Genomic DNA, 13850 nt, shown 5'->3' on the forward strand with positions numbered 1-13850 from the left:
CCATCAGGTGATGCCTGCTTACCTGGATTTCTTGTCTGTCTTTGGGTTGCATAAGATGCCCCGTGAACTGAGATTCAGTGGCTTCCGCGAACAATCGGCCCTTTCAGACCCTCCGGCAGGGCCAGCAGCCCCGAGCTTAGGCAGGAGCGGCCGACAATACCAATTGTGCTTCAACCTCAAGGGTGTTGCGCGGATCTCGGATGCGAAATCCAGTCCCCGAGAACAGGTATGGTCGATTCGCCAGGCGGCTTTCCACCACCAATTTGACGTGCTCACCGGGACGACTCTCTGGATCATTGTGAAAGGCAACTTGCAGCTCAAAGATTTGACTGGTAAGGATGGTAGGAGAGAAGATCGAGCGTTTGACCGCGTGGAGGAATGCTTCCGATCCAGCTTGGCTATCCATCTACTCAACTGCCACTGGTCCACTGAGGAATGGCGGTGGTATCTTCAATGGCTGGAAGAAGTAGTAGATCTAGATGTGGGTTCTCTGCTCCCGACGTCATAACGTCCGATCGATTTCTGACTTCCGCCCCAGACAGAAAATGCCACAGTGCTTTGTCCTGGTTACGAAGCTTCTTCGGCTGAATATACTCCTCAGCACCTCTTGACTGTTCAGAACTACGAGGAAAAGACAAACGAGGCAATTATGGTGATGCAAGCAAATGCCGAGGTGCTCGCTTCTCTCAGCCGGTTCTACGAAGACCTGTTGGAAGATGCAAATTTTCCCTTAGCAGCAGCATGCCAGAAAGACATCCACCATTTCGCGGCGCAGGTGAACGATATGATCCAGGACTCGAAGATGCAGATCACACGAGCGAACCTTCTTGTTCGCATTACAAGCGACCGGAAGAGTCTTGTAAGTTCAACGTTCCTGAGCCGGGCATGACAGTATAGGCATATGAATTAATATGGCTATAGATCACGCAACACCTTCAGAGCCAGGCAACGATCGAAATGGCAGCTCTTACTCGAAGCATGCATAAGATGGGGTCCATGTCTCAAAAAGAGGCAATCGCAATGCGAATTATTACCGTAGTCACCTTGATTTATCTCCCAGCGACATTTGTATCAGTATGCTTTTTTTGTTGTTTCCTTTGTTCAAATCTGGCACTATTGACCTAATACTTTAGAAGACCTTTTTCAGCACAGACGTGATCAAATATCAAACCCAAAACGACAGTGACGCTTCTAGTCAGTCGTCGGCTTCTGCCGCAAACACGTCATTCCAAGGATCCTATTCTGGAATCGCTATGGCTAGATGGTTAGAGGTGACATTGCCATTGACGGCGATTACCCTGGTGGCGGCATTTGCGTCCTTCAAATTAGCAGACAGGGAGCGAAAACGGGAGTTCCTTTTTCTTCGACCGACGGAAGTTCCTATCAACCTGGCTTAATAGGTATCCAATCCTTTCTTTTGATATACAAGAGTGTTGGCCTCCATGGTTCCCAACATCAATCTTTTGCTCTTCAGAATTCTTTCTTGACTGACTGTACGATAACTCGTTGCTCTCAATATAATGACCTCTCTAATAATCGGCGGGCATGTAATGTCCCAAAGGAAAAAAAAAAGTCGAAAACAGGTGCACTCTCTGTCACTGCCGCTGGGAAGGGCACAACCCGGGAAAGAAAAAGAGAGAGGGGGGGGGGGGGGGGGGAATTGTCCATGTCTGAAGCTGATCAAATGCGGGTCCATTGATCAAGGACGAAGTCTCTGTGACCGCTTTTTTTTTGGTGGTGGTTGTTGTTGGTTATGTGTTATCAAGCCGTAGTGAGAGCTCCGCTAGGAAAATATATATATACTCCGTATGTTTCGTGAGCAACACATAAAATACTTACCTACCAGTAACAGTAAGCACATCTTAGACTCTCGAGACAATTAATAATTACGGTATGTTCTAATCAGGCAAAATATTGCCCCGAAAGCAAAGCAAGAATTAATCCCCCCATAGGTTTAAACGGCCTGAATATCTAGCAAGAGAAGAAGTATACTCCGTACTTACCACCTCCTGGGTACACTCATCTTCGAAAAAAAGTAAAGGATTTTTTCTTATTATATCACTGCAGTGGCGACTCTCCCAACAACAAATGCATCATTGGTCTAGTGGTAGAATTCATCGTTGCCATCGATGAGGCCCGCGTTCGATTCGCGGATGATGCNCAAAGAAATATATTTTTACCGCTGCCGGTGAGTGTATTCGGAATATAGCGCAAAGGGAAGCTCATTAGCTGCCAGACCAGGCATTCCGATCTCGCCTCACAGGCAGTCTTTATTTTATATGGACACACATACACCAAAAAAGGAAGGTGAAAAAATAAATAAATAATCTCTCTCTCTCTCCTTTTCTGGCTTCCTTTTTTTCTATGTTGACACGCACACAAAAAAGAATAAACAAATTTTAAAAAAAAAGAGGGTAGAGAAACGAGAAAGGAAAGCGGTCTACTCCGTACCTATCGGTATACAGTACCGTACTCCATAATCAAGGTGACACTCATTATAAATCCTCTAAAATCCTCCATCCTCTGTGCTTCACATCCATCCAACTTAGGTGTTGCAGTCAAACGACTTTTTTGCTCCGCTTACAGTATAACAGTAGTAGACTTATTTTTTATTTTTTTATTTATTTTCATCTTTTCCCCTCAAAAAGGGAGGAAACAATCGTGTCAGCTTAGATATTTTCTTGTATGATTGCCCTTATTTTCTTTTACTTATTTCTCCCTCTTGTTTTTATTTATTGGGAGTTTACTTCTCCCTCTCCTTTTTTCCCCCATCTTCTTTTTATATTGACGTAAAACAAAAAAAAAAGAAAAAAAGGGAGGGAAAGAGAAAACCAAAAAGGAAAACAGTCCACCTACATATACAGTGTATCCGTGACTGTACTCCGTACTCCATACTTCATAATCAAGGTCAAGGTAATTGTTGCGGGCTAAGCCCATATTGCTGACTCAGCTTTGCTCTCGTCTTCTGATTGGTCCATTTGTTGTTCATCACATGACTCCTGTTGATACAGCTCGCGTGCCTTTCTCTCTCTTCCTTCATTTCTTCCTTCCCCAGCGAATCCTTTTTATGAGCTCCTAGTTTCTAGACAGCAAGGCTTTGGCCCTTCACAGTAATAATATCAATTACAAATCCTCCATGCTCCATCTATGTACATACAGTACAGTACATCCAATTTAGCTTGTTCCTGCCCCATTCACTCCATCTAATAATTATGCAATTGGGTTCTCCACCAGGCGGGGCCGCCCCCAAAAATCCATGCAGGTACAGTACGGAGTACCTACTACAGTACTCCGTACTGTACATATGGAGTATACTCCATACATACGTGTACATACAAACGCACGCACCAACAAAGTAGCGGGCAAGGAAGCATTTCTTCCTGAAGCTTAATTAATTACTCCATAATTATTATTAATTAATGTGAGGGAACTAAAAAATAATATCTTACTCAGTCAGTAGCTATTCCGTATTCCGTACCTAGCTAGGCCTCGCCTTGGTTAGGCCTTGGGGGGTTTCGAAAAAAAACCCCCACAGAACAGAACAAAATGAGCGGAAGTCTGGGAATTAATGCGTCTGCAATTATTTTCCCTTTTTGTTTTCTTGTTGAATGAATGCTGTAATAAACAGGAAAAGGGGTCAGTTCAGTTGGTCAAGCGTTGTAAGCATTAGGTACCTGTTGTAGCTTGTAACCAATGACGATGAGTAAGTAGTAAAAGCAAGAAAAAGAACAGTGGGCGAGTTACAAGGCCTCCCTAACTAAGGGGATAGATAGGTACAAGTACCTGCTAGCTACATGGGTACGGAGTACTATTACCTAGTACCTAGCTAGGTATTGTACATGTACATAGACATTACTGGGTAGGTAATATAATAAGCAAGACGTCGTTTCATTTCATTCCATTATTACGCCACCATCGCTCTAATTTAATATTGAATCCCGATTCCACAAGGGTCAAGGTTTTATATAATAATATCCTGGTTTGAAGCTTGGTCTTCGGCGGGCCGATCGATGGTGAGTGGTGAGTGGTGACCGCTGAAGTCGACCGCTGACCACTTACCTAATTAGTTAATTCGGTGACCTTAGGTAATGTACATACATGTACATACCTACCTAAAGTATATATATAAGATGAGGTGAGGTGAAATCACGCGCTGAAATGCCTCATATCTTATATATACGGAGGATAATTAGCAGGAGCGATGATAACAATAACAGATAGATAATAGATGATAATAATAGTATCTATCTAGGTGTATATGTCGTCAGGGCAGGTTCCTAGGGAGTACCTAGGTAAGGGAAGCACGGACACAAGTAAACAAGCAAGTAAGCAAGCAAGCTCAGATGATGTGATCTCTCTCTCAGTAATAGGTACACCGTATGGGGTAATAATCATAATGATAACAGCGCTCGAGGCAGGTAATGTAACTAGGTAGAAGTTACTGTACACGTGGCAGAAACTTAAGACTTAGTAAACTCCGTACTATACAGTCATGCCTGTACAGTACATCAGGGTGGGGGTATCGATCAGAGTTAGGGAGGTAGTTAGGGGATCGGACAGATATCATCGCGAAGCAATGAAGTTTGATTACAGTTTGCTACGGCGGTCTTGAAAATAGGTACTCCATATCTACCGTCTTTCACTTGTTGGCTTCATTACGCCTGTGCTGTTGCTGTTGCTGTGCAATCGATTTGAATTGCTTGAGACGATCAAAGAAGTAGATCTCATTCGGATCATGGTGTATGATCAAGAAGGAAAAAAAAAGGAATAGAATAACAAAAACGAAAGCGAAGAGAGATAACCTCACATCATAACTATAAGTCATCAAAAATATACTGTCACGGCGACTGAATCCGACCAAACTCCTGCTCCACCAAACGCGCCTTGTTCATCCGCCCCAGCTGCCGGTACATTAACACTAAATTCCGGACGATCAGCCTGGCCGTCGTGCTCCTCTCCCCCAGCTGCTTGCGACACCAGCTCAGCACCTGTTCCTGCAGCGGCTCGGACTCGCCGAACCGACCGTCCACCCGGGCATAGGCCACCGCGAGATAGTATTTCAGCGACACGGTATCGGGATCCTCTGCGCCGAGGCTCTCCTCCAAGATGGCGACGGCCTGTTCGAGAATGGCGAGCACTCGCGGCTCGGGGACTTTGCCTTCCCCCTCCGCCGTCACCCGGCCGTAGGTTTCGGCCAGTTGCACGATGCACCTCCGCGTCGTGGCATCGTTCTCTCCCAGATGCACCTTGCCCGCCTCGACCGCATCCTGCAGAAGCCGGATCGCCTCGCCCAGCCGGCCCTGCGAGACGTAATCCCGGCCGGTGCTGTCCATGACCGCGATCGTGTAGGGATGGCCCGGGCCGAGGAAACTAGTGCATAGCCGTAGCACCGTCTCATGCAACTTGGCCGCGTCGGCGGCCTGGTCGTGGACAAACAAAGTATCGGCGAGGCTGCACATGCGGATCAAGACGTCCATCCCTCCAGTCTCGTCCTTCACTTCGTCCCGATCCCAATAGAGCTGGACAGCCATCTCGAGGGCGCGTCGCTCAAGCGCCAGACCCTCCAAGAGCCGTCCCGGCTGCAGCTTGATGTCGGACGCCAGATTGTACATGGCAGTCAACGTGTCCGGCGTCTCCAAACCCAGCGAGCGCTGTCGCGCTTCCAACACGGCCAAGTCCAACCTCTCTGCATCACGGCCGCGGCCCTCCTGGCGATATATATGAGCCAGCAACGACTTTGCTTTCTGGGTCTCCGGGTGGTCAGGGCCAGACACTCGCTCCATCTGCGTGAGCATGCGGAGAAGCATACCTTCGGCGTCTTTCCACTGAGCGTGCTCGATGAGGCCATCTATTGCATTTCCAAAGGCAGGGATTTGACTTAGAAAGCTCATCGTGGGAAGCTCACCTGGCCGCATGTCACAACCAGTACCATGAAGAAAGTTGTCTTGCTGGCTCCGCAAGACTCTTGGGTTCGATAACAATAAGGAACATCAAGAACAGTGGATTGAGCGGGAGGGAGAGAGGGAGATGGCGTCTAGGATATTGGTCACGCTGACGACAAACGGAGACAGGTATCCGTCTCCTGAGACAGAACAGTGCAATCGGTCTCTTCTGTCCTGAGCAAGGAGCACATACTGCCCATTGTATCTGCATAGCGGCCCCAAGGAGTTTGCTGCTCAGCACGTCAGCTTAACCGATAAACAAAACTTGTTCCTGTTTCAGCAGTGACAGCGATATTCCAACACAATGGTTCAGCAGCAGACTCCACAAGAGTGAGGACGGCTGAACTCAAAACAGATCGTCAGTTACACAGATCCAAAATGGAGATAGCTGCATGAACAGAACCGAGCTTATTGCTGACTCTGCAATTGGACAGCTGTCGTCGAGATGGTATGGCCATCCCCATTGCGGCCGGGTCTCTGCCGAAATGGCGACAGGGATGTACCTGTGTAGCGTTCTACCTGAGCTGGCTCTTAGTCTGTCGCAGGTCATCTTGCTTTTTCAACTCGGTGCAGTGGAGGTCACGCGATGGACTCGCTTTCATGACGAAGAGCAACCAGCAAAGTCAATCAAAGTTGTGTAAAATTCCGTAATAATAACAGGTAACAACACACTCGATAATAAACACATTTAACCCCACACCCGCCTATTATGAGTAAACCGATTCCACAGATACGACAAGCACTTCCCCAACTTTGACAGCTCCCATTTCAAAAACAAAGTCAGAACAAAGCCAAAACCATGCCCAAACAAAAGCCAAAACAAAGCCCCAAAAAAGCGTGCAGAACTTAGACCAGGACGATGGCCCACTCAGAGCCTCTTCGCCCCTCACTTGCAATAACACGAGGTGGGTGCGTCCAGATACTGCCGGTAAGCGAGCCGCTCGTAGTAGCTGCAAGCCTGCATCAGCTGCATGCCTCGTGGCCGCCCTGTCGGTGCTTTTTTTTTCTCGCCCCGGTGAGAGTTTGGCCAGAAGAACACTAGAAGAAACTCCAATCTGAAACGCCTCCGTTGCGACCAATCATCGGCCCCGGATCGCGATTTTCGGCCCGCCGGCCCTCCACCAACCTCCACAACTAAAAACCAAAAAGCCCAACGACATCATCACTAAGTGGATTTAGATCCAAAACTCACGTTGTCAACAGCAACGAGCATGTCGACATGACTCGGATCGTTGTTATGATGATGCGTTAAACACCCATCCACCATTCATCCGCAGTCGCTGCCGCTCAGCGATATCGCGCCGGATCTCTTCCTGAGTCAACCCATCCGGGCCGGCCCAATTTGCACTGCTTGTGCGCTCGCGGAACTTCTTGATCTTCTTATCCGTCTTGAACGTTTCCTCCAGCGAGAAAGGTGCAATGGGGCCGAAAATTGACTCGGTCTCCCGGCCTTCTTGCTCCCGCAGAAGAGCCTCCAGCTCCTTAGGTTGTGCCCACTTAGGCACTGGCAGCATCTCCGCGTCCGAGTCTTCGTCCTCGCTGTCTGTGGGGATCTCAGGGAGGTGGATATTCTCACTGTTAGGATACTGGGGTGAAGATTTGGCCGCCACGCGCTGCTGAGAACTCTGACTGGGCGTCTTGTGGTGGGATGTTGGGACATGAGAGGGGTTGGGAGCATCTGCGAACGGGATCTTGCCGCTGGCATACTTGGCCATGTCCATCGGGTGACCGGCGGGTCTGTGCGATGGGCCTGCAGGTTGCTGCTGCACGTGGTGCGACCCAGTAGCTGCATTCTTATACAGGGATGATGTACCCGCCTGGTGGTGTGCTGCAGGTGGAGGTGCCGGGGGATAGCCATGTGCAAAGATCTGCGGCTTAGCAGGTTCCTAGGAGTAGGACGTAAGCGGGATGTTTTCCTTGAAGACTTGGCGGTGACTCTACCTTTCTGATGTTAGACTGTCGAATTGGGGGAGCCATAGTTGGCCTGACTGGAGGAAGTGGGTTATGCTCGTCTTCAGTCTTCCTCCGCTTAGGCTCAGTGGCCTGATAAGCGGTCGGACGAGGCTGGGATTCCTCATCCAATGCTCGTTTGGCCGGTTTGGCCGGATTAGTTGGAGGCTGCGTGATAGATCGGCTGAAGGGCTGTACTACTGAGCCTAGCCGTGATGGTGGCCGTGCAGGACCAAGGTCGGCTCGCTGCGAGGACTGTGCACCCGGCTTTTCCTGCTGTAGAATAGAACCCTAGAAGCCGGAGGTTAGAATGACTCCCGACACTTCCGCATGATTACGGCTTACCAGGTCGTTAGCTGGGTTGGGCGGCTGGCTTCCCTGTCTCTCCAATCGGCGAGCGTTCTCAAGCCTGCGTTGCTCGATGGCCTGCCTTTGGGCTGCTTTTTTAGGGTCGTCTGCTGCGAGACGTTCACGTTCCCGTCGCTCAGCCTCAGCACGATTCTTCAGTTCCTGGCGACGCGCCTCTTCTTGTTGCTGCTGCTGCTGTTGGGCAGCCCGCTTGCGTTCCAGCTCACGCTTCTGCTCTTCCTTACGCCGCGCCTCTCGTTCCTCCTATAGGATATTAGTTTGTTGTCAACTACCAGAGGCTAAGCAACCTTACCTGTTTCTTCTTTTCGGCAGCTAGTTGCTGAGCTTTGCGCTGCTGTGTCTGACTCGAGACAGAGCTCTTGAAGCTGCTATTGGAGGAGGTTGTATGTAAAGAAGAATTACTGGCCTTCTTCGTTAGACTTGACGGCTGCTTTGGCGCGGGTGCAGGTGCCGGAGTATGCGACTCGTGCACGCTAGACGATAGGGAAGTAGTTGAGGATAGCGGCATCTGGCGAGAAAGCGTGCTGCCGACCCGAATTGATACAGGTTGCGGTTTCGGCTTTTGTACGGCCTCCCTTGTAGGTTTCACAGGACGACGATCATTTGATTTTGTGGGTTGAGCCTGATGATGCGAAGTAGGTGGCGGCGGAAACTTCGGTTCGGCCTCTGCGTTAGACTCAGGTTCCCTCGAGGTCTGCGGCTGCGGCCGTTGAGCCTTCTGTGGACTTGCTCGGTGGGAAGGAGCAGGAGTAGTGGTCTCATGACCTTCTCGATCAGCAAAGGACTTTTCCTGAGCCTTGTCAGGTCGGGCCTTTGATTCCGAAATTACTGTCGATTTTTCCTGCTCCCGGGATATTTCGAAAAGCTCTTCCTGTCGCTGCTTGTGCTTCAGCTCAGTCTGTTTGCTCCTTTCATCTGTTTCTATCGCGCTTTGGCTTTGAGCAGATTGCTTTAGCGGACTGGGAGAGTGAACTGTCCGCCTTTCTGGACTTCCAGCGATATTGCCGGCATTGGGTTGCGACCGAGAGGCACTAGGAGACGACAAGGTCTCCAATTTCGCAGCTGCCGAAAGCCCAGCACTGCTTGTGAACAGTCCCTTTGCCGTCTTCATGAGAGATTGCAGTTTTGATTTAGACATGCTCAATGCACCATCGTAGCGCTTGGGGGAGACCGGAGGCGTTGTGGACTCTGCTGCCAGATTCTGCACCGGTAGCGGTTTTTGTTCGAAATCACCTCGGGTGCCTGGCCGTTGAGCCGATGATGGAGTGGACGTAGATGCTGATTTTTGATGGCCGAATGCCGTGTAACCTGAAGTCTTGGCCAGCGGCGAGTGCTTGTCAGAGAAGTCGTGGAATGTCTCCGTCCTTGCCAGCTTTGCTTTTTCAAGGTTTCCAGTCGCGTCGTTGTCGACTACATGTTCCATGACGTCTGTCGTGTGACTCTTGGGAATGTTTGCCCGAGAAGGTGAGGCCAATGGCTTGATCCAGTCACCCTCACTGGGAACAGCAGGTTCGGGGCCAGGCGTGATACGAGACTCGCGGTTAGACGAGTCCTGCTTTGGGTTCGGTAGCTCAGGGTAGCTGACTTGCGACGCAGCCAAATGCGATACTGAAGGTATCGATTTAGTCGTCCTGGATGGCTGGTACTTGCCGAGCATGCTGATCTTCTCGTGAAGCCGTTGGGTGGAGGACTTGTGATGCAGCTTGGCAGTCTCCAGATCCACGTCAGTGTCCTCGTGAAGAGACTCCCCCTTTTCATCAAGGTCCATCTTGTCCTCTTCCACTTTCTGCTCCTCGTTCTCTCCAGGTAGAGCTCGACTAAGAGTTGTCCTTGTCCCACTGAAATAACTGGGCCGTCCCGCGTTATTCAGTTTTGCAATATCAACATGGCTGGTCCGGGAAATTCGGGCTCCACCCATGCTCTTTTTTGTCACCAGGGGCTCTCGCGCCGGCAATGAAGCGAAAGTCAAGCTGCTCTTTCTAATCAGCGGTCGGTCTGGGGTAGAACCATCCGATGGCGAGCCTATGTCGTCGAATTGATTATCCAGACCCATATCCACATCTTTGTCCTTCGTTTCTGCCGGTGCAGAGGGTTCTGGTTGAACGTCTGGGATTTTCTCAGGCGAATGCGCAGGTGCCATCGGTGGCTCTGGAGCCTTCGAGATCGGACGAGGCGTATCCTCGTGAGGCGTATCCTCGTCGGGCTTTGTTTGCTGATCTTCATTTATATCCACAGGCTCAACAGTTTCGCTCCGATGTTGGATGTCCTCTTGAGCGGAGTGGAAGGATGCTTCGGTAGTGCGACGGTCCACTGACGGACTCTTCACGTTGGGCGTATCGCGTTTGAAATCCTCTTCTATCGGTTGCGTGGATTCTATCGGCTGAGTAGATTCTATCGGTTGCGTAGAAGATTCTTCCTCGGAACGCATGCCTGGCAGGACTACCTCATCCTCGTCAGGCATTCCATGGTACCCCGAGTCGGTATTGTAAGTTGAGAACGAGTTCAGTTTCTGGTTGGCAGTATGTTCTTGCGATCGCTCTTTCCCCCTAGAGTCGTCAGCAGCCTTATAGTTGTCAGTAGCTTTTACGGCTGCCTGATCGGATATGAGGCCAGCTTTCGGGGTCGATTTGATCTGGTTGTTCGACGAAAAGATATCGCTCAAAGGCTAAGTAATGGTTAACAACAGCACAGCACGAATGGAACCAGACAAGTGCGTACCACTCGGACTTCGTCTGGATTGCGTTTGCGCGCCGTCCGGGGAGTTTTCCCTCGTAGTTTTCCCGGAGTTTTGAAAATTTCAGTCAAATTGCTAAATCAGAGGTAGTCAGTAACTGGATCTGACCCAGCCATCGCATCAAACATACAATTGATTCTTGGAGAAGATCTCGGCCATGTGCTCATTCAGCCAATCCAGCTCATGCCGGACAGGAAATTCCACTTCCTCCATTTCCTGTTGCACCAAATTCATCACATTTTCCTTCTCTGCTGCGATCCACGCAGCAGAGCCCACGGGCTGATACGCCCTTGCTCCCGCGGCGGACATGGTGGTAAACAACGCGAGACTGACGGAGATGAGGTCAGAGGATCAGTCCCGCGCGTCACTTGAGGATTCCAAACCCGGACAAGAGTTCCGAAAATGCGTCAATTGAAACTGCGGATCACATCGACACGATTCTGGTTGGCGAGCAAAGATGAGATGAAATGGTGGGCGGAATTCGATGGGAGTTGCAGCGGGCTCTTGATGGCTCTGGTTGCTCTTGCGCATCAAAACATTGGATCGCAAGACGCGCTAAGACTCGGAGTCACGTGGTTTAACTGCCTGACTCAGCGTCCTGAATCTTGAGGCATCAAATTGGGGGACTTGGTGGGGACGGCTAAGTCGAGGCTAACTCTCTCCGGTTATCATGTCGGCAAAGCGCTTGATCATCCTGCGGAGGAGGCGCTTACTCGATGCATGCCGTTATCGGCAGTGGCATACAGCCGTGCTATATTCCCGATAAATTCCATACTCCATTCTCTCATCCTTAGAGATTAGAAACATCGTTTATTTTTCTCTTTGAGTACTGTAAATGAAGTGTTTTTCGTTACTTTCAAAATAGTTATTGTTTGGCATTGTGAGTAGAAAAGATACAATATAAACATCATGGGTTCACGGCTTCTCTCTCGTGCAATAGGGCGGTTCAGCGCTCCATTAGGGCCATGTCGATATTCGCAACCCTTTTCAAAACCCCAGTTCCAGAAACGAACGTTTGTAGCATCTCCATCCCGGAGAATAATGGACACCAGTTGTTTTTCGGCGGATCAATTGATGGTGAGGGACGCTATCGCGAAGATCTGCTCGCAATTCTCAGATGTAAGACTGGAAATCTTCTCATAGACCAGGCGTCACATCCAAAGCTGATCAACACATAAAGGAATACTGGGCAGAGCACGACGAATCCGGGGAATATCCTCATGAGTTACATGCGGCCCTGGCAAAGGATGGTTGGATTGGCATAGCCCTTCCGGAAGAATTAGGAGGAGCAGGATTGGGTATCTCGGAGGCGACAATGATGCTGCAGACGATTGCACAGTATGTGAAATATCCTTTTTGTCAGACAGACAAACTGACGTCTGAATCAGAAGTGGAGCTGGCATGGCTGGAGCCCAATCGATCCATGCAAACGTGTATGCGACACAAGTGAGTTGCCACAACGATGCGGTCATACGTACCAAGGTACTGATTCTTTGGTAGCCTGTTGCGAAGTTTGCTACCCCCGAGCAAAAGAAGAGGATGTTGACTCCGTTAATCTCGGGCGAAGTGAGAACCTGTTTTGGAGTGTGGGTGTCAGCTGACTTGGGGGCATTTGGGCCAGACTGACGCTGCGCAGAACCGAACCAAACACTGGGTTGGAGACATTGAAGCTGCGGACGCAAGCGGTTAGAGATGGTGATTTCTACAGGGTGTCTGGACAGAAGATGTACGTTCTACAGCTTAAGATGGTATAGATTTCCTTTTTAACCAACAATCCCAGTTGGATATCCTCCGCCCAGGTGGCAAAGAAGATGGTTCTGCTGGCACGAACCACGCCCCTGGAAGAGGTGAAGAAGCCATCGGAAGGATTGTCGCTCTTCTTCATTGATTTTGATAAAGACGCACCAGGCTTGGAGCTGAGGAAGATCAAGAAGATGGGAGGCCGGGCCGTTGATGCGAATGAAGTCTTTTTCGACAACTACCGGATTCCTGCTGACACTCTCATTGGAGAGGAAGGCCAAGGCTTCAAGATCGTATGGACCTACATTTGCACCTCCGAGCACTCAGCGAGAGGTTACCTGACCAAAGATCTGAGCAGGTCCTCCACGGAATGAACGCTGAACGATGTCTCTTGGCGGGAGAAGCCCTGGGACTCGGGTATGTAGCGTTGGAGAAGGCCGCCAAATACGCGAAAGAACGCATTGTTTTCGGTCGGCCCATTGGACAGAACCAAGGCATCCAGCACCCGTTGGCGGAAGCGTACATGAAGCTGGAAGCTGCCAAGTTGGCTACCTACCATGCTGCTAAGCTTTATGATGCCAGTAGGACAGATAAATCCATCCCGCCGCAGACCGTCGGTGTGGCGTGCAATTCAGCCAAGTTTCTGGCGGCAGAAGCAGCTTTCACGGCATGTGAGAGGGCTGTAGGTTTTCCGGATGTTGACATTTTAATTGAGAACTATCGCTAACGAGTTCAGGTTCTCACACATGGTGGCATGGGGTATGCCCAGGAATACCATGTGGAACGATATCTGCGCGAGTGCCTCGTTCCTCGAATCGCACCAGTTAGCCGGGTAAGTAGAATTAAAGTAACTCTATAGAGAGGGAATCTTGCTGACGCTTGGCGTAGGAGATGATCTTGAATTTTGTAAGCGAGAAGGTATTGGATCTGCCACGAAGCTACTGAGGACGTCTATCATGTATATAGATAGCTAGCTCATACTACTCTCTGTCTGCCGGTGCATTACAACAGCCTGAGACTCTGAGAGCATAGCTGAGGATGCCTTCTGGCAGCATCTTGATAGAGCTAATTAGAAATATATAAGCTGGGTTTGCGGAAGGTCACCTGATTCGGTT

At 49.8% G+C, this 13850-nt stretch overlaps 4 protein-coding genes across 4 annotated transcripts; 2 read left to right on the forward strand and 2 right to left on the reverse strand.

The window, feature by feature from the left end:
* Positions 1–10: 10 nt before the first annotated feature.
* Positions 11–1397, forward strand: VTN77DRAFT_4754 (uncharacterized protein; the record flags this gene model as incomplete). The annotated part of the gene is made up of 4 exons (XM_069420848.1): positions 11–481; positions 539–859; positions 922–1074; positions 1137–1397. 4 exons carry the CDS (start codon positions 11–13, stop codon positions 1395–1397), a joined length of 1206 nt encoding a protein of 401 aa, XP_069277517.1.
* Positions 1398–4838: 3441 nt separating this feature from the next.
* Positions 4839–5891, reverse strand: VTN77DRAFT_4755 (uncharacterized protein; the record flags this gene model as incomplete). The annotated part of the gene is made up of 1 exon (XM_069420849.1): positions 4839–5891. The coding sequence occupies one exon, from the start codon at positions 5889–5891 to the stop codon at positions 4839–4841; it is 1053 nt and encodes a 350-aa protein (XP_069277518.1).
* A 1286-nt stretch (positions 5892–7177) lies between these two features.
* VTN77DRAFT_4756 (uncharacterized protein) lies at positions 7178–11304 on the reverse strand (the record flags this gene model as incomplete). Its single annotated transcript, XM_069420850.1, has 6 exons — positions 7178–7828; positions 7884–8183; positions 8238–8504; positions 8554–10926; positions 10980–11070; positions 11126–11304. The coding sequence occupies 6 exons, from the start codon at positions 11302–11304 to the stop codon at positions 7178–7180; spliced, it is 3861 nt and encodes a 1286-aa protein (XP_069277519.1).
* Positions 11305–12036: 732 nt separating this feature from the next.
* Positions 12037–13680, forward strand: VTN77DRAFT_4757 (uncharacterized protein; the record flags this gene model as incomplete). The annotated part of the gene is made up of 9 exons (XM_069420851.1): positions 12037–12114; positions 12176–12333; positions 12384–12441; positions 12496–12581; positions 12632–12721; positions 12776–13028; positions 13094–13417; positions 13472–13567; positions 13624–13680. The coding sequence occupies 9 exons, from the start codon at positions 12037–12039 to the stop codon at positions 13678–13680; spliced, it is 1200 nt and encodes a 399-aa protein (XP_069277520.1).
* Positions 13681–13850: the final 170 nt, after the last annotated feature.

This window comes from Rasamsonia byssochlamydoides (assembly GCF_041956645.1).
Source record: "Rasamsonia byssochlamydoides strain NRRL 3658 unplaced genomic scaffold VTN77scaffold_33, whole genome shotgun sequence".
Lineage (NCBI taxonomy): Eukaryota > Fungi > Ascomycota > Eurotiomycetes > Eurotiales > Trichocomaceae > Rasamsonia > Rasamsonia byssochlamydoides.